This window comes from Pteropus vampyrus, unplaced genomic scaffold (assembly GCF_000151845.1).
Source record: "Pteropus vampyrus isolate Shadow unplaced genomic scaffold, Pvam_2.0 Scaffold399, whole genome shotgun sequence".
Classification (NCBI taxonomy): Eukaryota; Metazoa; Chordata; class Mammalia; order Chiroptera; family Pteropodidae; genus Pteropus; species Pteropus vampyrus.
In genome coordinates, this window is record NW_011889180.1 from 887,396 (window position 1) to 908,178 (window position 20,783).

Here is a 20,783-nt window from a genome sequence, read left to right on the forward strand (position 1 = left end):
GAGGTTTCCAGGGCTCAAGCGACCCCTTGGGAAAAACTTCTCTAACTCCCAGGGACCAGAATCAATCGAGCGGGCGTCCCCGCGGCCTGGCGGCTCTCCTGGCCCGTTGTGTCACGTGCCCCGCTTCGCCCAGCCGGTCCCATCTGGGGCCTCTGGCTTCGGCTTGCCCCTCTCCTCTCTGGCTTCTGCTGTCTCCCCTCCTCTCTTGCCCAATCTGCCCCATCCTTCTGGCCTCGCCCACGCCTGGGAATCAGCCCAGCATTAGGCTGCCAGCTGTCCACAGGTTCAGGGGACCCAGCCCAGCTTGGGAGCCACTGTTCCAGAAGCAGCACAGCCCAGAAATACAGATTAAAAGTCGAGAATCAGAACATCCATCCAGTAGCTGTTTGTCCTGGGGTACCCCTATCCCCCCACCCCCCCACCCCCAGAAGCCACTGGGAGAAATGCATGTGTGTATGGCTGACCAAGACAAATGCAGATATGGATGGAGATCCTTCCTGAGATGAGTAGAAGGAAGCAAGGCTGTTAGCTGTGACTAAATCTCTTTCACCCCAAACTCCTCCTCTCTAATTTGGGGTCCATACGGCCGTCTGCTTACCTGGCAGAGTCCTGAAGACCAGATGGGGTGGGGAATGCAAAGCTCCTTGTAAATGGTATACACGATGCGAAGTAATATTAATATTGGAGCAGAGCCTGAGGAAGCCAATCTCCTCCTTCGAGGATGGTATCTGACTGTCCCAGAGGCTTCTCAGGCTTGCGGGGAGAGGGCTGTTTGCCTTCTCACAGATTGGAACTCCAGACAGACAGCCAAGTGGCCTGGCCTCTTGGGCAGCTTAACGAAGAGGTCAGAAACTGCCTAACTGCCCTCCTTTATCTCCTCTTAACTGTGCATCACAGAGTAACACAGATGAGTGAGCAGGACACCGACGATGCATCGTTGAGCCAGCGGCTCTCAATCTTGAGCCTGCAGGGCAGCCTGTTGAAACACAGATTTCTGGGCCTCACTCTCAAGGATTCTGATTCAGTTAGGTCTGGGGGCGGAACCCGAGAATTTGCATTTTTAACGGGCTCTCAGGTGATCCTGACACTGGCGGGTCCCGGGTCACACTTTGAGTGGCACTGGTCTAGGCTCCTCAAGTCAATCCAGGTGAGACACTTGTCGATAGGACAGCCAGGTCTACCATCCCAGGGCTCACGTCAGCCCCCCACCTCGACTCAAATGCAAAGCCAAAGGCAAGATCCTTCTAAGGAGGAAACACCGGCGTCTGAAAGCAGTGGTTCTCAAACGGGTATGTTCCTGTGTTGTTCAAATGCAGATTCTGGTTCAGCGGGGAGCAGGGTGGGGCCTGGGATTCTGCATTTTTAACAAGCTCCCGGGTAATTTCCGATGATGCTACCGGTCCACAGACCACACTTTGAACAGCAAGCCCTTAGACTCTAGACCTACCAAATAAGAATCTCCATTTTAATAAGATCCCTAGGTAATTCTCACACACCCTTAAAATTTGAGAGGCGCTGCTCTGATGTGCAGTCTTAACCCTGACTGCACATCAGAATCACCTAGAGAGCTTTGCCCACCAGAAGTCCCCACTCCAACAATTACATCGGAAGCTCTGGGGCTGGGGCCCAGGCAGTGGTGTCTTTTTTAAAAAGCTTCCCAGGTGGTTCTAATACACAGCCGGGGCTGAGAACCAGCACACTGACGACAGCAGTCAAGCTGGAATCCTTTGGGCTAGTGAGATTTTACATTTTCCATGATGCTTTCACAATATTGCCTTGTCTGGCTCTCACAAGAGCTCTCTAAGGTAGAAAGGAAGTAAATAGTTCTACTCATTTTAGAGATCAAGAAGTTGAGACTCGGCGGATTGACGTGCTCCACGTCACGTGGACAGTCACAGAGCTGCTGGTAGAATCGTGCCTCTCACTCAGGTTCTCTTTCCTGTTCCATTCTTAGAAAACTGGTGCACACAAGTCTCAATGAGAAGCACACGGGCCTCTTTCCACTGTGGAGCAGCGTGCCCTTTAGTCAAGGCATTCCAAGTATCTGGTCAGATTAACTGTAAAGAAGTATTGTCTCACTTTAAACTTAGGGACACTGAGGCACAATGGTGGTGAACAATGGTAGCGAAAGTCGAATAAGGAAAGGTCCAGGGTCCCTGGCTCCCACCCAGCCCCCTCTCCCTACGGTTCACAGAATAGGTTTGATACGGAGGTTGAGAGTGATGGTTGCCATGGTAACCACATCTATATCAGTGCTCATCCACAGGAGATTTGCTTGGTGGCCAGTCACCCCACCCCCCCTGTAAGAGAGTCGTAGAAGAAACAAACCACTTGCCGAGTGCTGAAGTCTTCCCTGGAAGGAGGTAGGCCAACCGCCCGCCACCCCAGCCTCCTGCATAAGGCACCTCCCAGGTGATGGACAGGAGTTGCTCTGAGGGAGGCCAAAGTAGCAAAGGCCTTTTTCCCCCGCGCTGGGTCCTGCACTTTCTACCTGCCTATCTAATCTCTGCTCCTCACCCTCTGCCTGCAGCTGGTAGGTTCACATGGTTCTTGTCTGGCTGCCTTGCCCCAGTAAACCATGAAACGCTCTTGGAAAACAGGCCCGAATCTAGAACTCAGCTATAGCTTCCTGAGCTCCGGACGCACCGTTGAACTGTTGTTCAGTTAAAAAAATGCAGGCATGTGGAATTGAACCACATTTCTGCCTCTTTGTTGGGGTACACAGAGAGAGGCGGTGGGGGACTTCCTGGCTTGGCTGGAGGGGCTCATCCAGCCTCATGCTGCTCGAGCTGGATTCAGGAATGGGGCTCTCAGTGGCACTAACCCAGCTCCTGGCCCCTCTCTCTGCCTCTAATGTCTCTCCTCCCTGTGCCAGTAGCTGGGGCTTCTCGGCAAGGCCTTCCCTGCTCACACTGTCCAAGGAGCACTGGCGGTCAGTCACTGTAGCCGCCTCTCAGAATACTCAAGAATCAGACGCACACTCACTCACTCACTCACTCACTCACGTGTCCGCCCAGCCCTGGCTTGGGCCACCTTTGAGGCCTCCCCTTCATCGAGCCCCAGTGGTTGCTCGCAGTGTAAGCGCCGAGCCTGCCTCTCCAACACCAGTCTTGGACTTCTGGAAGCTGCACCCAAGCTTTCCTCAGCTTTCTGCCTAAGAAGTGAGAAAACAGGCAGGTCACTGTAGGGAGTGAGTGACCAGGGAGAGAGAAGTAGTCAGTCCTCCAACTCAAGAGTTATCATTGACTAGGGGACTGCCCTTTTGCCTAGAAAGCCCTCCTCCATCCTTTCTCTCCTTCCCTCCCTCACTCCCCAACTCCGGCTGGCCTCACAGGCTATTAGGCACACACACTCAGTGAGATGCTAATTTCCCAAGGAGCTTCGCAGGATATCCTAGAAAGACGACCACCTTATCCTAGGGGAAAAAGGAGGACTCAAGTCTCATTCCCCCATCCCCAGTTATACTCACATCTTTTCCCTCCAGACAAAAATATATAATTTACCTCACGTGATTCTTTCCATTTATCTCGGCATCTTCTCCACTAGAGGGCGCCTCTAAGGTAATTTATTCAGAGTCTAAGTTCTCAGGGAGGCGCTAAGGAGAGAGGCTGGGAAGAACACACACCCTCACCCCCAGCCCCCACTAAGGCCAGGGCAAATATTCCTTTTTTATTTTCTTTGTTTAGTGTGTCATTCCATTCTAACTGCCATCCCTCTTTCCTGTTCAAGTTGACTGTCCTGTATGGGAACCTTGCTCTTTAGATAAGCTTTAGAATTTGACTTTAGGCCAGTGTTTTCCAAACCATGTTGTACATGGAATTCACCTGGGAGCTTTCAAAAAACAATCACGTGCTTAGTTCACACCCTAGACCAATTACATCAGAATATCTGGGGTTGTGGGGTGGGGGGAGCCACACCTCCATATTTTTTTGAAGATCCTGGGAGATTCTAATTCACCGCAAGCAGTCTGGGGAGCACTGCCCTTAGGCCTGTCTGATTTCCCATCCACCAATGCCTCCTACCCTTCACAGCAGAGAACCGTGACCTTGACCCTGGACTCAGCCACTCTGATCTCTAAGTCAACTGGACTTGAGCACCTAAAAGACTTCTCACTCCTTATGTGATCTTCCAAATCAGGCATTGACCTTGGGACCTGGTCCTGAAAACCACTTTTCAGCCAGATTCATTCCCATCGTATACACAGGTTCTGGTCATTGAAAACTCAAACAGCAACATTGACAGTTCACTCGTAATGGGTTGGGTGACAGGATTTACATCCAAAATCCCACTTAATTAGAATAACGAAGACAGGCTAAATAACTTTCCCAAAGCCGTATGGCCGGTAAGTGCAGCAGAAACAGGGTTTGAATCTGTGTCCACAGACCTCAGAGCCCCTCCCTTCATTGCTGCCCAGCGGGCTGCCCCCACTCGTGCTTGATCCCTGTGACCTATTCTCTCGGTGCCTCCGTCCCATAGGACAGGTGCCCTGCTTTTCTCTTTCCACTCTTTCCTTCTTTATGAGTTTCCCGGAGCTGCTGTAACAAAGTACCGCAAACTGGGTGTCTTGAAACAACAAAAATGTATTCTCTCACGGTTCTGGAGGGTAGAAGTCCAAGATCGAGGCGTCAGTGGGCTTGGTTCCCGGTGAGGAAGCTTCTAGTGGTTGCCAGCAGTTCACGGTGCTCTTTAGCTTGGAGATGCCTCACTCTGGTCCGATCTCTGCCTCTGTCTTCACGTGGCCTTCTTCTCTGTTTGTCTCTCTGTCTTCACCTGGCCTTATAAGGACGCCAGTCATTGGATTCAGGGCCCACCCCAATCTAGTATGACCTCATCTTAACCAATTACATTCAGAGGTTCCAGGTGTACATGGATTTGAGGGGTTTGCTCTTCAAATCAGTATACCTTCCAATCCCAGAGACTCAAGTTCTGCCTCTGACCTTATTCACCCGGGTGACCAGGGCCAGCTACCTGCTGACAAACCCTGATGCTGATGACCTGTGGTCACCTGTCAGATCTCCAGCTCCCGCTGCTTGCCCAGCTGGTGGTAATGGACAGCTCCCAGCTCCTGCTCACCTCTGCCAGCCTGGCCAAGATGCTGACCCTTCCCAGTGTCTCCTGACTACAGAATGTATAACCCAAAGATACACGGTTATTAATCTTCGATCTCTATGGTCGTAAACCATAGAGCAGCACCCCTAGCAGTCCAGGGCTGGCCCAGACACCTGCTTCCTGACGATAAGTTCTCCGTGACACCCCCAACTTATCCACTGCGCCCACCCCCCGTCGGTCTTACTTTCTAGCTCTGAGGTTAATTCCTTTTTTTTTTTTCTTTGCTATCTTTGCAGGAAATGGGTATATTGAAGGCAAAGAATTAGAAAACTTCTTTCAAGAGCTGGAGAAGGCAAGAAAAGGTTCTGGCATGGTAAGCCCAGCCCCCTACCCCCATTGTTTGGGATTTTCCTGTCATTCTGACCATGGCTCCGAGCATTGTCTGTCTCGGGTTATGCATCGGATTAGTGGGCCTGAGAGCTCTGCTCTTGACCCTTAAAGTTTTTCTTTTATTTGTAAGGATTTTTAAAATTTTGAATACTCTAATAAAAAAAAAAAGTACCTTCAATATCATTGGGTGTCTGGGATTGAGGGGTGTTCATGAATGAACACCAGCAGTTGGTGAACCCAAACTGCAGAGCTTTGTATCTGTGTATGTGTGTATAAAAAGAGTTTTTTCGTAGTGAAGAGTCCACAGCCTATCTAAGATGCTCAGAGGGGTCACACTCAGAGTGGATCCCTAGGGCGTTTCAAGCGCCTTTATTTGAGACCAGATTTCTCAGCCTCGGCACTATTGACATGTGGGGCCACATAATTAATTCTTTGTCGTGGGGGCTGTCCTGTGCATTGTAGGATGACGAGCAGCATCCCTGGCCTCTGCACACTAGACGCCCATAGCTCCTAAGTTGTGACAATCAAAATTGTCTTCAGATATTGCCAGATGTCCCCTGCAGGGGATGCAGAATTGTCCCCATTAGAGAATCACTGTCCTACACCAACACAGGCTGGCCTCATGTGTGGAAAATGGAGGATTGCTCCAAGGCCATATCTGAACTGATGGTACTGGCTGGCCTCATGTGTGGAGGTGTCAGGCCATCCTTCTTAGCCTGCCGGAAGTGACTCCAAATCACGTCCCAGATCCTTAACGGCAGGGATGTTGTTTCCCCTGGTGCCAGCCTGGCACTATGGAATTCGAATTCACTAGAGCCTTTTGGAGGACTGTCTGAACTATTGAAAAGGGGAGGTGACTGGAGCTAGTCTGTTGTGATTCCTGTGCCTGGTTCTCAAATACGTGGAGTCAGACCCGCCTCCTCCCAGTTCCCAGGAGTCCTTCGGGGGTCTGTCTCTAACCTCCCCTGCTGCATATCTGTTGGTCAATCCACTGCTTATTAGTGAGTCTTTGTGGAGTAGCTCAGGAGATGAGTCACAGATCCACCACTGAGCTCCTGGTTCAAAGCTTGGCAGAGCATCCCAATGAGGAGATCCAGGCAGTGGGCTTAAGCGATGGAGGTGATTCGTGGGTTTATCAACAGTTCCCCCATTACCCCCCGTGACTAGGATAATAAAGCCTGGATCACAGAAAACACAGGCTTCGCAACTGATTCTGGGATCATAGAGTCGGCGGAGGCATATGTTTTATGAAGTGCTTCAGATCTGAAATTCTTCTCTTAGTCATTGGCTTCCTCAGATGGCATCAGGAGTGATTTTCAAGTCTGTCGACTACAATCTCAACTGATACTATCCCAAACAGTGTCTCAGAGCAGCCACTATACGGTAAAGAACAGTGGCCTTGGGAGGAGGAGCCATGAGTTCAAATTCTGGCTATAGTAACTGGCGACCTCAGGAGAAGTCACTTCATCTCACCCTTCATTTGTGTGAAGAATGAACAGGCTCCTCATGTCACAGAGACTGTTGTAAAAATTAAGTAGGATGATCACATTAAATAGGATAAGGACCTGGGAGCATCCCGTGCACATTTGTAAATGTAATGTGATAAACACTGATAAATAAATATTGGCAAATTGAGACCAGTTCAACAGGTGAAAAGCAATAGAAGCAATTCAGGAAAGACTCTAAGAATTAGTAGAACTCTTCTTGGCCCAGTCCTAGGAAACCCACAACCCTCCCCAAAGTCATCAGATAAGCAAAGAAGAGGCATCAGCTGCCCAAATAGGTTCATCCTGATTAGGGATGAGGAAGAGCTCATTAATGCAAATAATCAATCAGTAGCACTCCAAACCAAGAGAAGGTTTGAGAACTGCAAGCGATCTTTACATTTAAGACAGGCAGCCATGGGCTAAGGGAACTTTTGAAGTTCTTTGCCTTTCCAGTAGTCACAGTAATCCAATGGACTATTTAAATGACCCCCCAACTCTATAAAGACTTTCTCCTCACATTCCTCCTGGCATTAAAATCAGAGATGAAAATATTGTGGAATTGCCAGTTAGTCTTTAAGGAAGAGAATGAGCAATGCGCCTTGCTCTGGTGGGATGCTTAGAACCTGTCTGAGGCCACTGGATTAAGCTGGGTTTTATTAGAAGCTGCCTCAGTAAAATGTTGGGGCCTCAGTTCTCACATCTGAGTGGTGGAAGTAAGTCCCTGCCCTTTGATAAGGGTTGTGGTTTAATTCATCTCAAAGGCGGAAGGGCATGTTTACTTACCTGGCACAGGGCATGCCCACATGTGCTCTTCCCCCTCGAAAATAACGTGCCTGGGCCTCGAAGAAGACACCATTTGGAGGGATCCTGAAAAGGAAAAGGAAGAAGCCTGATTAGCCAGGACATTGGCTCAGCAAGGTTCCATTCCTGCATATTTAGGGTGCAGAATGATTCCCACCACTGCTGCACCAAGAGGCTGAGACATCCGTGGTTCAGGTGGGACCCAGCAGCAAAATCAGCCCCCTTTGTCTTTCCGCAGATGTCAAAGAGTGACAACTTTGGGGAGAAGATGAAGGAGTTCATGCAGAAGTATGACAAAAACTCAGATGGGAAAATCGAGATGGCAGAGGTGAGTCCTATTGTCCTGGCTAAGAGAGAGCTACGTGGGACGGGCCATCGTCCGGGCCATGGCCACCTGTGCCTCTCTCATGCATCTGTCTAGGGATCTAAATGAGGTGGTGGTCTTAACGCCTTCTCCCATCCCACCCCCAGCACTTAGGTTGACCAAGGAGACAGAGGGGGCTTTTCCTCATGTCTCACGAGGAACGAGGAAGCAACAAACATTGGCCTAAGACAGGGGTGGAGACCTTAACCCTTTTCTTGTTTAGAAAAAAAAAAAAAAAATGTGCAGCTTACTGCCGGCGTTAATTTAACATCATGCATAGGAATGCTACGTTTTCTAGGATTTAACATTTTCAGCAACTGAGAATTACTATATTTTGTAAATGGAAATACCACTACTGAAAACAGAATGCTATAAACAGAATGATGTCATTTGTTCCCAAAGACTATCAATAGACTACTGCGATGGAAAAATAATAATAAAAGTGAGATATTTTGTGGCAAAGTTTGGGGCTAAGGTTAGGACTATACGCTGCGAGTTATGAGTTATCTCGGGGTAAATGCTGCAGCCACGAGCGCCACCGGAGAGTATTCTCGGAGCAAATGGGAAATGGATTAAATGCTCTCAGGGTCCAGCAGGTATTGCAAATGTGTGATGAGCCCAGCTTAAGAAAGAAGGAGGCAAAGACTGGGGAACAGGAGAGTTCATGCTCCACCTGAAAGCGTCCAAAGGCAAAATTTTTAAAAAGGCAAAGTTTTTATTATACATCATATATCACATGTATAATATATATATATACACACACATGCATTTATATTTGAGTATATAGTTACAAGATAAATTGAGGCATATTTAAAAATTTAAGAGCTTATTTGAGCAAAAAATCTATTGGAATTGGGCAGCACTAAACCACATACCTGGTACCACTTTCTGTCCCACTGGCTGCTCCTACCCCTAAGGTTTGGGGTGACAAAGAGGCACTTCTTGGAACATCTTTCCTCCCCTTCGAAGGGCTGTTCTCAGGAAGGAAGCCAAACGGAGCAAGACGCACCTCCCACGCAGCTGTCTTCCATCCTTCCTACAGGAAAGTCTGCTCTGCTTCCTGGCAAGGCTCTCCATAACGTTACTGTCGCTCTCTGATCCCCACAGCTGGCACAGATCCTGCCGACTGAGGAGAACTTCCTTCTGTGCTTTCGACAGCACGTGGGCTCCAGCGCCGAGTTTATGGAGGTGAGGCCCAGGCGCTGCCTTGCTCCTGTGTTCAGAGCCAGGCCCACGCAGATGCCTGGGAAGGGTCCCCGAGAGACGCTAAACCCCTTCGAGCTCCACTACTCAAACTGTGGTCCATGGACCCGCAGCATCCCTGTCACCCCTGTCACCGGGGTGCTTGTTAGAAATGCAGAGTCCCCGACTCACTGAAGTAGAATCTACATTTTAACAAGACTCCTAGGTGATGTCTGTGTATGTTAAAGTGTGGGAAATAAGGTGAGAAGCAAGCCTGGGTCGAATACATTTGGAAAACACTGTATACGCGCCGTCTCCCCTTTGTGGATTTGTCACAGGCGTGGCATACTCCAGGCTCCCAGGAATCCTGTAGTAAAGAGAGCGGTTTCACTCAGTTTGGCTCCAGGATCTCCCATGCTTTCTTCTCACTCAATGCCATTAGCATCCCTTGAGGTCAGAGTTCCAAGGAGCACATTTGGTAAGGATGGATTACATGCCATCCTAAAGCTGGGAGAGCCCAGTGAGAATTCCAGCTTCCAGTATCTTCCGGGTTTGCTTTTTGACTGTGTTCTGGGCTCCCGTGTCCCCTTTTTAAATGGGTGTGGCCGTCTTGGCCATAGAAAATTCTCTGAGAGCACATGGAAGAGGACATCCAAACTCAAGTGTCTTTCGAGTAGTCGTCAACCGACAGATTGAACCATGTGCAATTACTAATATTTAACCATTTTTGATTTATGAAAAATTAGAAATTCCATATGGTCCAACCAAATAGATTACTAACCCTCATGGTCAACAAACCACCAATTATTTTGTCCTGGGGCTCTTTTTTTTTTTTCTGGGGCTCTGCACTCTAGCCATTCGATGTATGCGTCTCTCAGAGTGAAATTCAACCCACACCCACTAAGATAAATAACGACTGGCCTTCGCTTTGATCTGAGTCGCCATTCATCACGTTACTTCGGCTGGAAAGCTAGTCCCGAAACCCACCTGGCAGTGAGTTCTCCGCGTAAGAACAGAAAGGCAGTTAGAAATAACCTATTCTCAGGACGGAAGAGTCACTGTTTAAGTGGCAGCTTGCCTGAGTATCCGATAAGGATTTCATTTTACGGTGCTCTAAAGGATTGTGTCCAATTTTTTTCAAGATGGCAAAACGCCACAAGCTGGTCATTGACATTCTGGATTCCGTTCTTAGTTCTTCTCTTGCCAGGATGCTGCTTTTGTGAGAGTCCATTTCCCTGACTGTAGAAGAGGGCGCGTTATGCCTGACTGCTCCTTTCCTGATAGGGAGAGAGCCAACAATGGCTTCTATTCAGCCCCTGATCTGGAAAAACGGGGATGAGGATAGCTTGCAAGGGGCAGAGATGTGCAGAGAGGAGCAAAAAAGACCCCTCTCTCTTTCTCTCTTTCCCTCTCTGTCCCTCTCTCTCAAAACTCGTGGTTTCTGTGTAGTTGACATGATTCCATATTCTTACCTGCCTTGATTCTTTAAGTGCCAGCATAACTGCTGAGCCGACACCTCCCCCCAAGTTTCCTGGGACCCTACCATGCACCAATACTATCCCCTCCTGAGTTGTCCATTTGTTCCATTTTTATCAGCTAGAAACATAAAATGGTCCCTCGGTAGCCCTGAGAGGCTTGAGCTGTCAGATAGCTCCCATCCCACTGCTCAGAACAACATTTTAATTTCTAATTTTAGTGATACCTCAGGATTTCTTTGAGATTTCACAAAGCCCAGGTCTCTTGAACTCTTTTCCTTGAAGGGGAAGAGAATAATAGCCCACCAATGGATGAGCACAAAGTACTGGAGGGGCAGAGAAGCGAGTGTGGGAGCATGGAGGTGGGGGGCGACCCAGGGAGGGAGGGGGAGAGGGAGAGAGGGAGGTCAGGCCTGCTGGGATGATCTCACTCCCAAAGTGGCCGGACGCTTTGCTCTGTGCAAAGACTGGGGTCCCTTCAGGTTGTCCTCCTTTTAGGCAATCTAGGGGGTGTCTGCCTTTTTTCCCCAGTCAAAACTCAAACTAGAGGAGCTCAATTCTAAAGCACTAAATGCATGCTGGTGGACAGTGAAGTCATGTTTGAAAACCTGCACTTATTTCTTAGTACTTTCTCAAAAGCAGGCTTTCTGGGCATGGGAAGGAATATTCTGATGGATTTTTTTTTCCCCCCGAGACAGTACACTCCCTTAATCAAATACCATCTACCCGAATTGTCTGTGGAAAAACCAGCCCTTTTGTTGGCTCTTGCTCCTGTCTCATAACTTTTTAAAAAATCAGGATCAAATTTCTTGAGCCACTACTATACCATAAGAATTATACAGTCTTGTTTATTGGTGTGGAAGGAAGATCCTAAAATATCTCTATAAACTCTCACACTTCTGATCATAAAAGGAGGGGCACGATATGGAGAAGTGGGGGAGGCAGGAGATCAAATTTGGGACAAGAATTAGTGTTTGCTAACTCTCAGAAACTCAAGAGTTGCTGCTGTCTAGGTGTGTAGTTTAGAGCTGAGGGAGAGGGAAGAAAAAATCAAAGAAAGAAAATCCAAAATATATGATCAGGCACAAAAACAGGCCAAAGATTTGAAAAGCAGAGTTTCTGGGCCCTTCTGTCACAGATCAGGGCAGCTCCCTCCCCCACCCCATCCCCAGCACGGTATTCCCCGCTTTCCACCAGATGGCTCGGGTAGAAGGCTGAGGTTTCAGGGCAGTTGTATACAGGACCACATTTTCTCAGGGCCACGTATTGGTTACCTATTGCTGCGTAACAAATCACCCCCTAAAATTTAGCAGCTTAAGGCAACAAACATTTATTATCTCACGGTTTCTGTGGTCAGGAATTTGGGAGCGGCTTAGCCAAATGGTTCTGGCTCAGAGTCTCTCATGAGGTTGAGGTCAAGATGTCAGCTGGGCTGTGGTCATCTGAAGGTTCAACCGGAGCCGAAAGATACACCTCCAAGATGGCATACTCACATGCATGTTACAGGAGCCGTCAGTTCTTGACTATGTGAGACTTTCGATAGGGCCGCTCGAATGTCCTTACAACAACATGGAAGCTGGCTTCCTCAAGAGTGAGGGATCCAAGGGAGAGAACAAGAAGGAAGCCTGAATGCCTTTATGGCTTAGTCTTGGAAGTCACACACTGTCGTATCTGCCACACTCTATTCATTGGAACTGAGTCACTAAGTCCAGCCCACATTCAAGGAGAGGGGAATTAGGCTCCGCCTTTGGAAGGGAGGTGAAGAATGTGTGAACATTTTAAAACCACTACAGCTATATTTCTGTGTTTCTCCTGTATGGCGTCTGCTTCTGCTCAGATGGCAGCGCAGAGGAAGGAGGTGGTCAGGCCCATGTCTCCTGTGGAAGCTCTGTTTCTCTTTGCTTCCCAGAAGCTGCGATCAGCAGGCAGTGCCCTGGTTCCTCGCAGGGGCCAAACGCATGCATCGAATAACTGGGACTCAGATCAGAGCCCAGAACCAGTACGGGACAGGATCCAGGGAGGGACCAATTACCCAGACCTAAGTCACCTCCTTACCTCTGAAGACTGGGCCAAGCCCTCTTGAACCATATGGACTGAGCATAGGAGAGGGGTGGTTGCCTAAAAGAAAGGAAAGAAAAATGTGATGCTTTCTATTATAAAGGTGTGTGAGTGGCCTTGTTATAGTCAAAACAAACTGATTACACTAACGGTTCTGTTCTACCTTCAGACATGGCTGCCAAATGCATCATGATAGAGGGATGGAGGACAGAGCACAGTAAAGAATAACCAAAGCCTGTTTTCCTCCCTTCCAGACGTTCTTACCCTTGTCCCCAGCTCCACACCTCCCCCCTCCCCCAAGAGAATGAGAAGCTTCTAGAGCAGTAAAAGGATTCCCTATAAACTCACAGCAAAACTCAGACCCACCAGATCCTAGTGCTAGCCCTGGGAGAAGCTGGTAACCTTAGAAACGGCAACCCTGGTTACAGAATGATCCAAAAAGAGACCCAGGCCTGTAACTCGTTAGAGTGGAGAGACCTCGTTCCAGCGTTTTTTCTTCTCTTTGTGACCTTGGCCAAGATGCTTTTTTCTCCATCTGAGACGTAGAAGGGCCTGGGCTAAACCATCTCCATGTCTCCATCCCGTTGTAATAGTCTTGAATATCAAGACCTGCCCGGTCTGGTCAAGGGAAATGGAGAGGGCTGACAGATGTTGGTAGGCTTACTTGGTGAACAGGCTGGCGTTCCCACTGCAGGCCTGGCGGAAGTATGACACAGACAGAAGCGGCTACATTGAAGCCAACGAGCTCAAGGTAGGGTGGGCCTTGGGGAGGGGGTGGCGAGTGAGGAGAATGGGGCGGGGGCCACGGTGGCAGTGGGTTTGAGGAACCTGGGGCAGTGGGAGACCTTGGGTGAGGAATGTGGGTTTTGGTCAGTTTAGGAAGACTCAGACTTGGCTCAGGGCAGCCGGGCGATATCAGTAACTTGGAGCTGTAGGGCCACAGAATTCAACCCAACCGCACTCCTCCGCACGCAGTGCCTGGGACAGACCTCCCCGAGGCAGTCCCGGCAGAGTGGCCTTCTCTTCCTCTGGAACCAGTGACCCCCACTGCGTCCTGGGTGCTCGGGGGAGCCAAGGCCAGTTTCTGCCACCTTTCCTATGGGGGGAGGTTGCATCCAGGAGCCACCGCCAGCCTTCAAGATCACTCCACACGCATTAGGGGCTTAGGGAATTATGAGGGATGAAACTTATATAAAAGGCGTGAATGGCTGAGCGAGTGAGGGGAGGACCAACTGAGTCGGGAGCTCTGAAGGGCTGTTTCTGTTCCAGGGATTCCTGTCTGACCTGCTGAAGAAGGCGAACCGGCCGTATGATGAACCTAAGCTCCAAGAGTACACCCAAACCATAGTGAGTGGACAGACGCGTCCCTCCCTGCCCAGGGGCGCAGGACGTGGGACCCCAAGCCAGTGGGATTCTGGTTCGCTGGGGGTTTTTTGTTGGTTGATTCTTCGGGCCTAGGCGAAGTGACTCTTGGTGGCAGCTGGCAAAAGGGATGCTGGTCGATGGCCCCACAGGTACTCACTGAGGCACTCACTGAGACCAGGAGCAGCTGTTTCTGTGACAACCTCCGCAGCACGGGGAGAGGATAAACTCGGAAAGGGTGGGCCTTGGGTGCTGGCCCACTCTCCGCTGTGGCCTTCTCCCTGAGGAGAGGGGAGAGGAGCAGTGGCTGAGTCCCTGCCGTCCCAGGGACCGATGGAGACCGTGTTGGTTCCTGGCCTCCGGGTGGCCTCAGAGGAGGCACAAGCATGTTCCACCCATCTTTTTTCCCTCCCGCAGAAGGGGATGGCGGGCAAGGTCCCACAGCAGGGAAGGTCAAAACAAATAACCAAACGCCTCTTTCTGTCCCCAACAGCTGCGGATGTTCGACTTGAATGGGGATGGCAAACTGGGCCTCTCGGAGATGTCCCGGTACGTGCCTGCCCTCACCCCCTCTTAACGAGACCCCTGCAGGTCACTCCTGTGCTTCTCTCCCTGTCTGTAAGATCCTTCAGTGGGAAAAGTGACAGGTCAGGTGTCACGAAGCTTAAAACAAAGCTTGGTAGAACCGTGAAGGTCCACACCTCGACGTGTCTGTCTCCCTCTTTTTAGAACTTTCCGATAACTCCAGATTATGAAGAGCTCAGAGAGCGTTTCCTCAACTACAGACTCCGCTCCCGCATCCCCCACTCCCTGCCCCGGGTGCCTCCGCTCTGTCTCCTAATCTCTGCTCCAACGTTTTCTTTCCAGACTCTTGCCTGTACAGGAAAACTTCCTGCTTAAATTTCAGGTAAAGGAGCTACTTTGCATTCCTTGACGTCCTCCCTGCCCCTCACCCCTGCGAGCTCCAGGCTTCCACCCTCCTCCCCCCCCACCCCAGTCCCCGCGCACGCGCACATAAGGCTTTGCTTCTCTCTTTAATACCTCGTGTGATGCCCTTAATACCTTCTCCCTTGTCTTACCTTGGGACTTCCAGGGCATGAAGCTGACCTCAGAGGAGTTCAACGCCATCTTCACATTTTACGACAAGGTAAGAGGGAGGCCCCATCGGAGGCGCCCCCGCCCAGAATGGCTCCACTTGGACCTTAGGAATAGATGAGCTGTGAGAGGGGCAGCGTGGGCCCTGTGGTTTCTTCCTGTCCCTTTGGATGCCCTGCAGCATCTTCTGCTGTGTGAGGAGATAAGTGTCAGTGTAATCCGCGGGCTCGGGGACCCAGGATGATGGGTCCGTAAAAGGACCAGAGGAGGAGGGTTATGCTCAGAGCCAGGGTGTGAATTGACTGTTGGGGGCCAAAGGGAGGAGGTGCTCAGTACTGCTCCCCTGGTGCCAGTTGTTATTCTAGGAAGTTGGGAGCAAGAGGGTAATACCCATCACCCCTCCCTATAACCACAAATTGGGGTGAAGCTTCAGAAGGCTTCCCGTGTTATTATGAGATGTGACACTCGGGGACTTAGCTAAGTGATTCCTGAGTCTCACTTATATTTTCCATGCAGATTAAACACATCAGAATGAAAGGCCACCAAAAGCTTGTCCCATCCCTGCGTTGACTGGTAAAGTCAGAAGCAATGTCTTATTTTGGCACCATACGGTCTGAATACCCACTTTTGCACAGCGTAGAGGGAAGGCTAGACTCCGAGACCTCCCCAGAATGGATGGGGATAAGTGAGATGCAAAGTCAGGGGTCGCGGGGCCAGTGGTAGGGCTTTGCACTGATTCTGTGCCCCACCACCAGGATGGAAGTGGCTACATTGATGAGAATGAGCTGGACGCCCTTCTGAAGGATCTGTATGAGAAAAACAAGAAGGTGAGCGGCTGAGCCCAGAGGCCTGGAGTGACGGGTGGGGGCTTCTGAGCCAGGGTTGAAAGGAATGCCTTGGAGCGCACTCTGCTCCCCTCCGATCAGCCACGACAGGGCAGTAACAGTTTTTAGGTTGTTTTGTTTTGTTTCTGGTTGATTGATTGGTTTATGGGTTTTATTTTTTTTATTATTTAATTACGGTCAAATACAAATAACACAAAGCTTACCGTCTTAACCATACTTAAGCGTGCACTATCAAACCGATTTGCAACGTGCTGCAGCCATCACCACCATCCATCTCCAGAACTCTTCCTCCTTACAAAACTGAAACTCCAGACTCATTAAAGCACCACTCTCCATTCCTCTCTCCCCCCGAGTCCCTGGTAGCCACCACTCTACTCTCTATCTCTATAAATTTGACAACTCTAGGTACCTCATATAAGTGGGATCATACAGTATTTGTTTTTGTGTGTGACTGGCTTATTTCACTTAGCATAACATCCTCAGGGTTCATCCATCTTGTAGAATGTGTCAGAATATCCTTCCTCTGTAAAGCTGAATAATATTCCACTATATGTCTATACCGTATTTTGTTTATCCATTCGTCCATCCATGGACATTTGGGTCGTTCTACCTGTTGGCTGCTGTGGATGACGCCATGACAAAGCAAGGACAGTTGTGACTGACCCGGCTCATGGAAGTGTCAGCCTCACTGCCAACAAAAAAAAGGCTTTTTTACACAAGGAGAGATTTTAGAGAGCAGGGCCCAGTGGGAGGTGAGGGTATTCTGAATCAACTGACTGCAGAATCTGGAGCTGGACCAGGAGCTAAAAGGAGCTATGGAAGCGTTTGTTCCCCTAGAAAGAAAGGTGGAGAACTGAACTCCTTTACTTTACCTGGACTGTTGCCTCTAGGACGGACCCCAGGAGGCCCCTCCGTGGGCTTGGCCGGGTGCCCTGGATGGGCGGGGTCAGGTGGGACAGGAACCGGGAGGCCAGCCTTTGCAGCTGTCCTCCTGGTCTTCCTCTGAGCAAATGGTTTTGCTGCTTTCTTTAATTAGACGATGAACACTCTATAATATCTTGTGCTGTCGAACTGCCGTGGCTGCCAAGCAAGAGCTAAATTTACGGCTCAATTTCAGGGGAAAAAAAAATTCATTGCAGCCTCTGAGTCTGTCTCCCTTGCCGATTGCTTTCCGACCTCTATATCTTTATCCTGAATATCATCTCTTATTTCTTTCCTCCTAAACTTATTTTTTTCTTTGTTACCTACAATTGCTTTCTGAAAGAGGCCGAAAATAAATTATAAGCAAGCAAATACTTCCTAGGAAGAAGAAAGTATTCACCAAGTGTTTGAACATGGCAAACTTTTTCCTGGCACTGAATTCTAGGAGAACATTATTTATACATCCTTATGTGCCCGAGAAAAGTTGGGCATCATAATGGAAAATATCTTTAACTGTAATTGTATTAATGAGGCATAATTATTCTCCATATGGCCCTGCCTTACGCCTGCGGTTGATTAACCCTGATGGCATGCATGAATTCTCTGGAGTGATCTGAATTTCTTGGTTATCACCTGACTAGGCTCTTTCTTGATTACCACCAGAGAAAACTCATAAGGCTGCACAGGCTCACTCAAGATGTGAAAACAAAAGAATCCGGCGTCGAAGGTCGGAAAACAAGAGTATTAATAAACTTGTTTACCTGGGAGCCTTCCACCTGTAGCCAGCTTCAGATTTGGCACCTGGGGATGGAGAGAATGAATCTGTGGAAAGAGAGAGCTGCAGGGCTGTAAATAACAGTACCTGAGAAGGAAAGGGAACGGTTATTTTTGGTGAATCCACATGGCAGATGGACATTTCATTTTGACGGTGCACGGACTGTGATCCGGTTTCTGAGCAGAATAATGCTGGAGGCTCCCGAGGGATAACTTGGATGTTTCTTAGTGCTCCTAAGGCAATTGCAACTTGCAAAAGGCTTCCTCATCTCCCAGAGAAACTTCTAGGCATGGAGGGTAAGCAGCCCCCCTCCCTCCGTGCTGCTAAGACTCCTGTTAAACCAGGATAGGGAGGAGTCTTCTCAAGCTTGGGGTTGACATATAGGGTCCCTTCCTTGGCTCCTAAATGGGCATACCCCAATGTTATGAATTAGGGGACATTTCCAGGTACTTCGCAACTTTAGGGAAGATGTCCCTGAAAGCTAGAGATACTTGCAAAGTACCTTTGTGCCGGGTGGTGGCACAAAACCAGGAATTGGTAACATGAGGGGATATCCCGAAACAATGCAAAAAAAAAAAAAAAAAGACTGACCTTTGAGCACCGAAAAAGAGATGACTTAGGACAGGTAACCCAGGAGATAATTAGAGGGATTTCAGGACTCAGGGGACTAAGCATATTTATGGCCGTGAGTTGGCTCAGTCTTTTAGCAAATACTTTAGTTTTTCTACCTCAGTTTTCTCATTAGCAGAATGGCGATAATGACCAAAAAAAAAAAAAAAAATCTGTTGACATTTTGAAAAGGGGAGGAAGAGTAGAGGAAGGAAGGGAAAAAATTTAAAAAGATAGTTGTTAAAGTGACTTTGCAATGTTGGGATGACTTGGCTATATTTCTGACACATTGGCTATTTGCATCCCAAGCAATTATCGTAAAGCACACATAGGCATACCTTGGAGATATTGCAGGTTCGGTGGCAGATGACCACATAGAGTGAGTATCTCAGGAAAGCGAGTTATAATCTTTTTGCTGGTGGAGGGTCTTGCCTTCAAGCTGTAAAAATGAAGTGAACCTCAATAGAATGAGGTGAGCCTGTATTCAACATAAGGCATATCGAATGTTGGTGTTCTTCTGTTTAATGTTGGCCTCCATTTATTATAAGACTATGTTGACAGGTCACGAGTCACCTGTCTTAGTGGCCTCTGAAGGCCTCAAGAAGCCAGTGAACAGGAAGTAGGCTGGTGAGCTTTGCTGCTGGAGGAGACAGGAGTTAGAATTCCTTGTTTAAGTGGGCGAGGCTTAGGGAAGTGTTGGCTGGAGGCCTGGGGACAAGACCAGGGAGCTTCCCTGGCATTTCCTTCGTTGACCTGCAGGAACCCAGATGGAGTCAGTGGAGGCCAAATGAGGTAGAGAAATGTCTAGGAGTTATGCGTGGATGATGGCTATGATCACAATAGCTACCGTTTTGGGAGTACCGTGTCAGGTACCAAGCTAAGTGTTGTTTATGTTCACTCCTTCATCTAATCATCATTCAGGGAGGCAGGCACTATTCGTGTACCCATTCTACAGATGCGGCAGCTGAGACTCAGAGGCTGAATACTTTCCCCAAAGCAATGCAGCCCGTTAAGAGAGGTTTTTAAACCAGGACTTTCTGACTCCATAGCCCATGCTTTATATCCCTCTAAGCCTCTTGCACTGGGATGGGATATGAGACAGGTTCTGGTGCGTGTGTCTGTGAATGTGGGCCCGTTTGTTTGGGGCCGTTCGCTGAGTCTGCTCTTACCCTCTCCCTCTGTCTCCTAGGAAATGAATATCCAAGAGCTCACCAACTACAGGAAGAGCGTCATGTCCTTGGCCGAGGCGGGGAAGCTCTACCGCAAGGACCTGGAGATTGTCCTCTGCAGCGAGCCCCCCATGTAAAGGGGAGGGCAGAGGCTGCTTCTCCACTTCCCCCAAACCCTGCCCCTTGCTGCCCTGGTACTTCTATCCAGACCCGGAGATCACGAGCTCTCCTCCCCCCGCCCCTGCAACCTGCACACACTAGCCCGCAGAGCAGGAAAGGAGAGATGGAGGATGGGCTGCTGACTGGCCTCCTGAAGCTTCCCCACAACCCAACCCTGACCTGACCAGGCATACGGCTCTGCCTCAGTGGGGCACCAACCAACTGCATGGAAGGTGGGCAGGGCGTGAGTGAAGGTTCCCTGACTCTCTTCGCTGTGATGCATGAGCTCATTCACTGTATGATTTAGGCTTCTATGTCCAACAGAGCGAACCCTTCCCTCTCGCTCCCCTCCGCCCGTCCCCCATGCCAGCGCCCACCCCCAAGTTCCACCCGCCGCCTTGCTAACGGCGTAGCTGTCTTCTCAGAGTTCCTGTTGGTGGAGGGCACCTGCCCCTTCCTTGTCTTCTTGACTCAGCGTGCTCCTTTCCTCTTAGGGTTTCTTGTCTTCTTGTTTACCAAAGAACAGTTTACAGACAATAAAATGGAAATGTTCTGCTGTGGAAGCTGGCCCTGTTCTGGTTGCGTGGTCCACTTCTCTCTGCAGCTAGCAGCCCTTCTTGGCAAAGAGAGCCTGTTCTCACGGGGATGAGGGTGGGTGTTGGGACCCCCAAAATGGGGCATAACCATTAGAAACAGGGGCGTAAGACCCCGGGACTCTGGGCTTTCACTCAAGAATCGCTGCCTGTCTCTTCATCAGCCTGTCACTGCTTTACTCCATGTTTGTTTCTATAGCTCGAGATTATAACAACGGCTACCAGTTCATTGAAAGCTTACTAAGTGCCAGGTGTTATGCACTACAGACAAGGAAACTGAAGATGCCAGTTGGGACCAGAACCAGGGTGCAAATCCCGCAGATTGGATCCACATTCTTTCTAGAAGGGATTCCAATGGGCTGTGGCAACGGTGGAACTAAATGATCTCCAACACGCGGGGGGGGAGGGGGGGGGGCCTCCAGCCAGGAGTTCTAGACCATCACAAGCTC

At 49.4% G+C, this 20,783-nt stretch overlaps 1 protein-coding gene across 2 annotated transcripts in view; it reads left to right on the forward strand.

Annotated features, from left to right (window-relative positions):
• CALB2 (calbindin 2) overlaps positions 1–20,312 on the forward strand; it is a 25,450-nt gene extending 5,138 nt beyond the window's left edge. The window contains exons 2-11 of one of the 2 annotated variants that reach the window (XM_011380656.2): positions 5,346–5,422; positions 7,966–8,055; positions 9,199–9,279; positions 13,501–13,557; positions 14,076–14,153; positions 14,662–14,717; positions 15,036–15,075; positions 15,262–15,315; positions 16,019–16,090; positions 19,603–20,312. In XM_011380656.2, the coding sequence (XP_011378958.1) occupies positions 5,346–5,422; positions 7,966–8,055; positions 9,199–9,279; positions 13,501–13,557; positions 14,076–14,153; positions 14,662–14,717; positions 15,036–15,075; positions 15,262–15,315; positions 16,019–16,090; positions 19,603–19,719 (722 nt within the window). In that variant the 3' untranslated portion in view covers positions 19,720–20,312. The remainder of the gene's footprint in view (positions 1–5,345; positions 5,423–7,965; positions 8,056–9,198; positions 9,280–13,500; positions 13,558–14,075; positions 14,154–14,661; positions 14,718–15,035; positions 15,076–15,261; positions 15,316–16,018; positions 16,091–19,602) is intronic. The other variant, XM_011380657.2, reaches the window with a different exon arrangement.
• Positions 20,313–20,783: the final 471 nt, after the last annotated feature.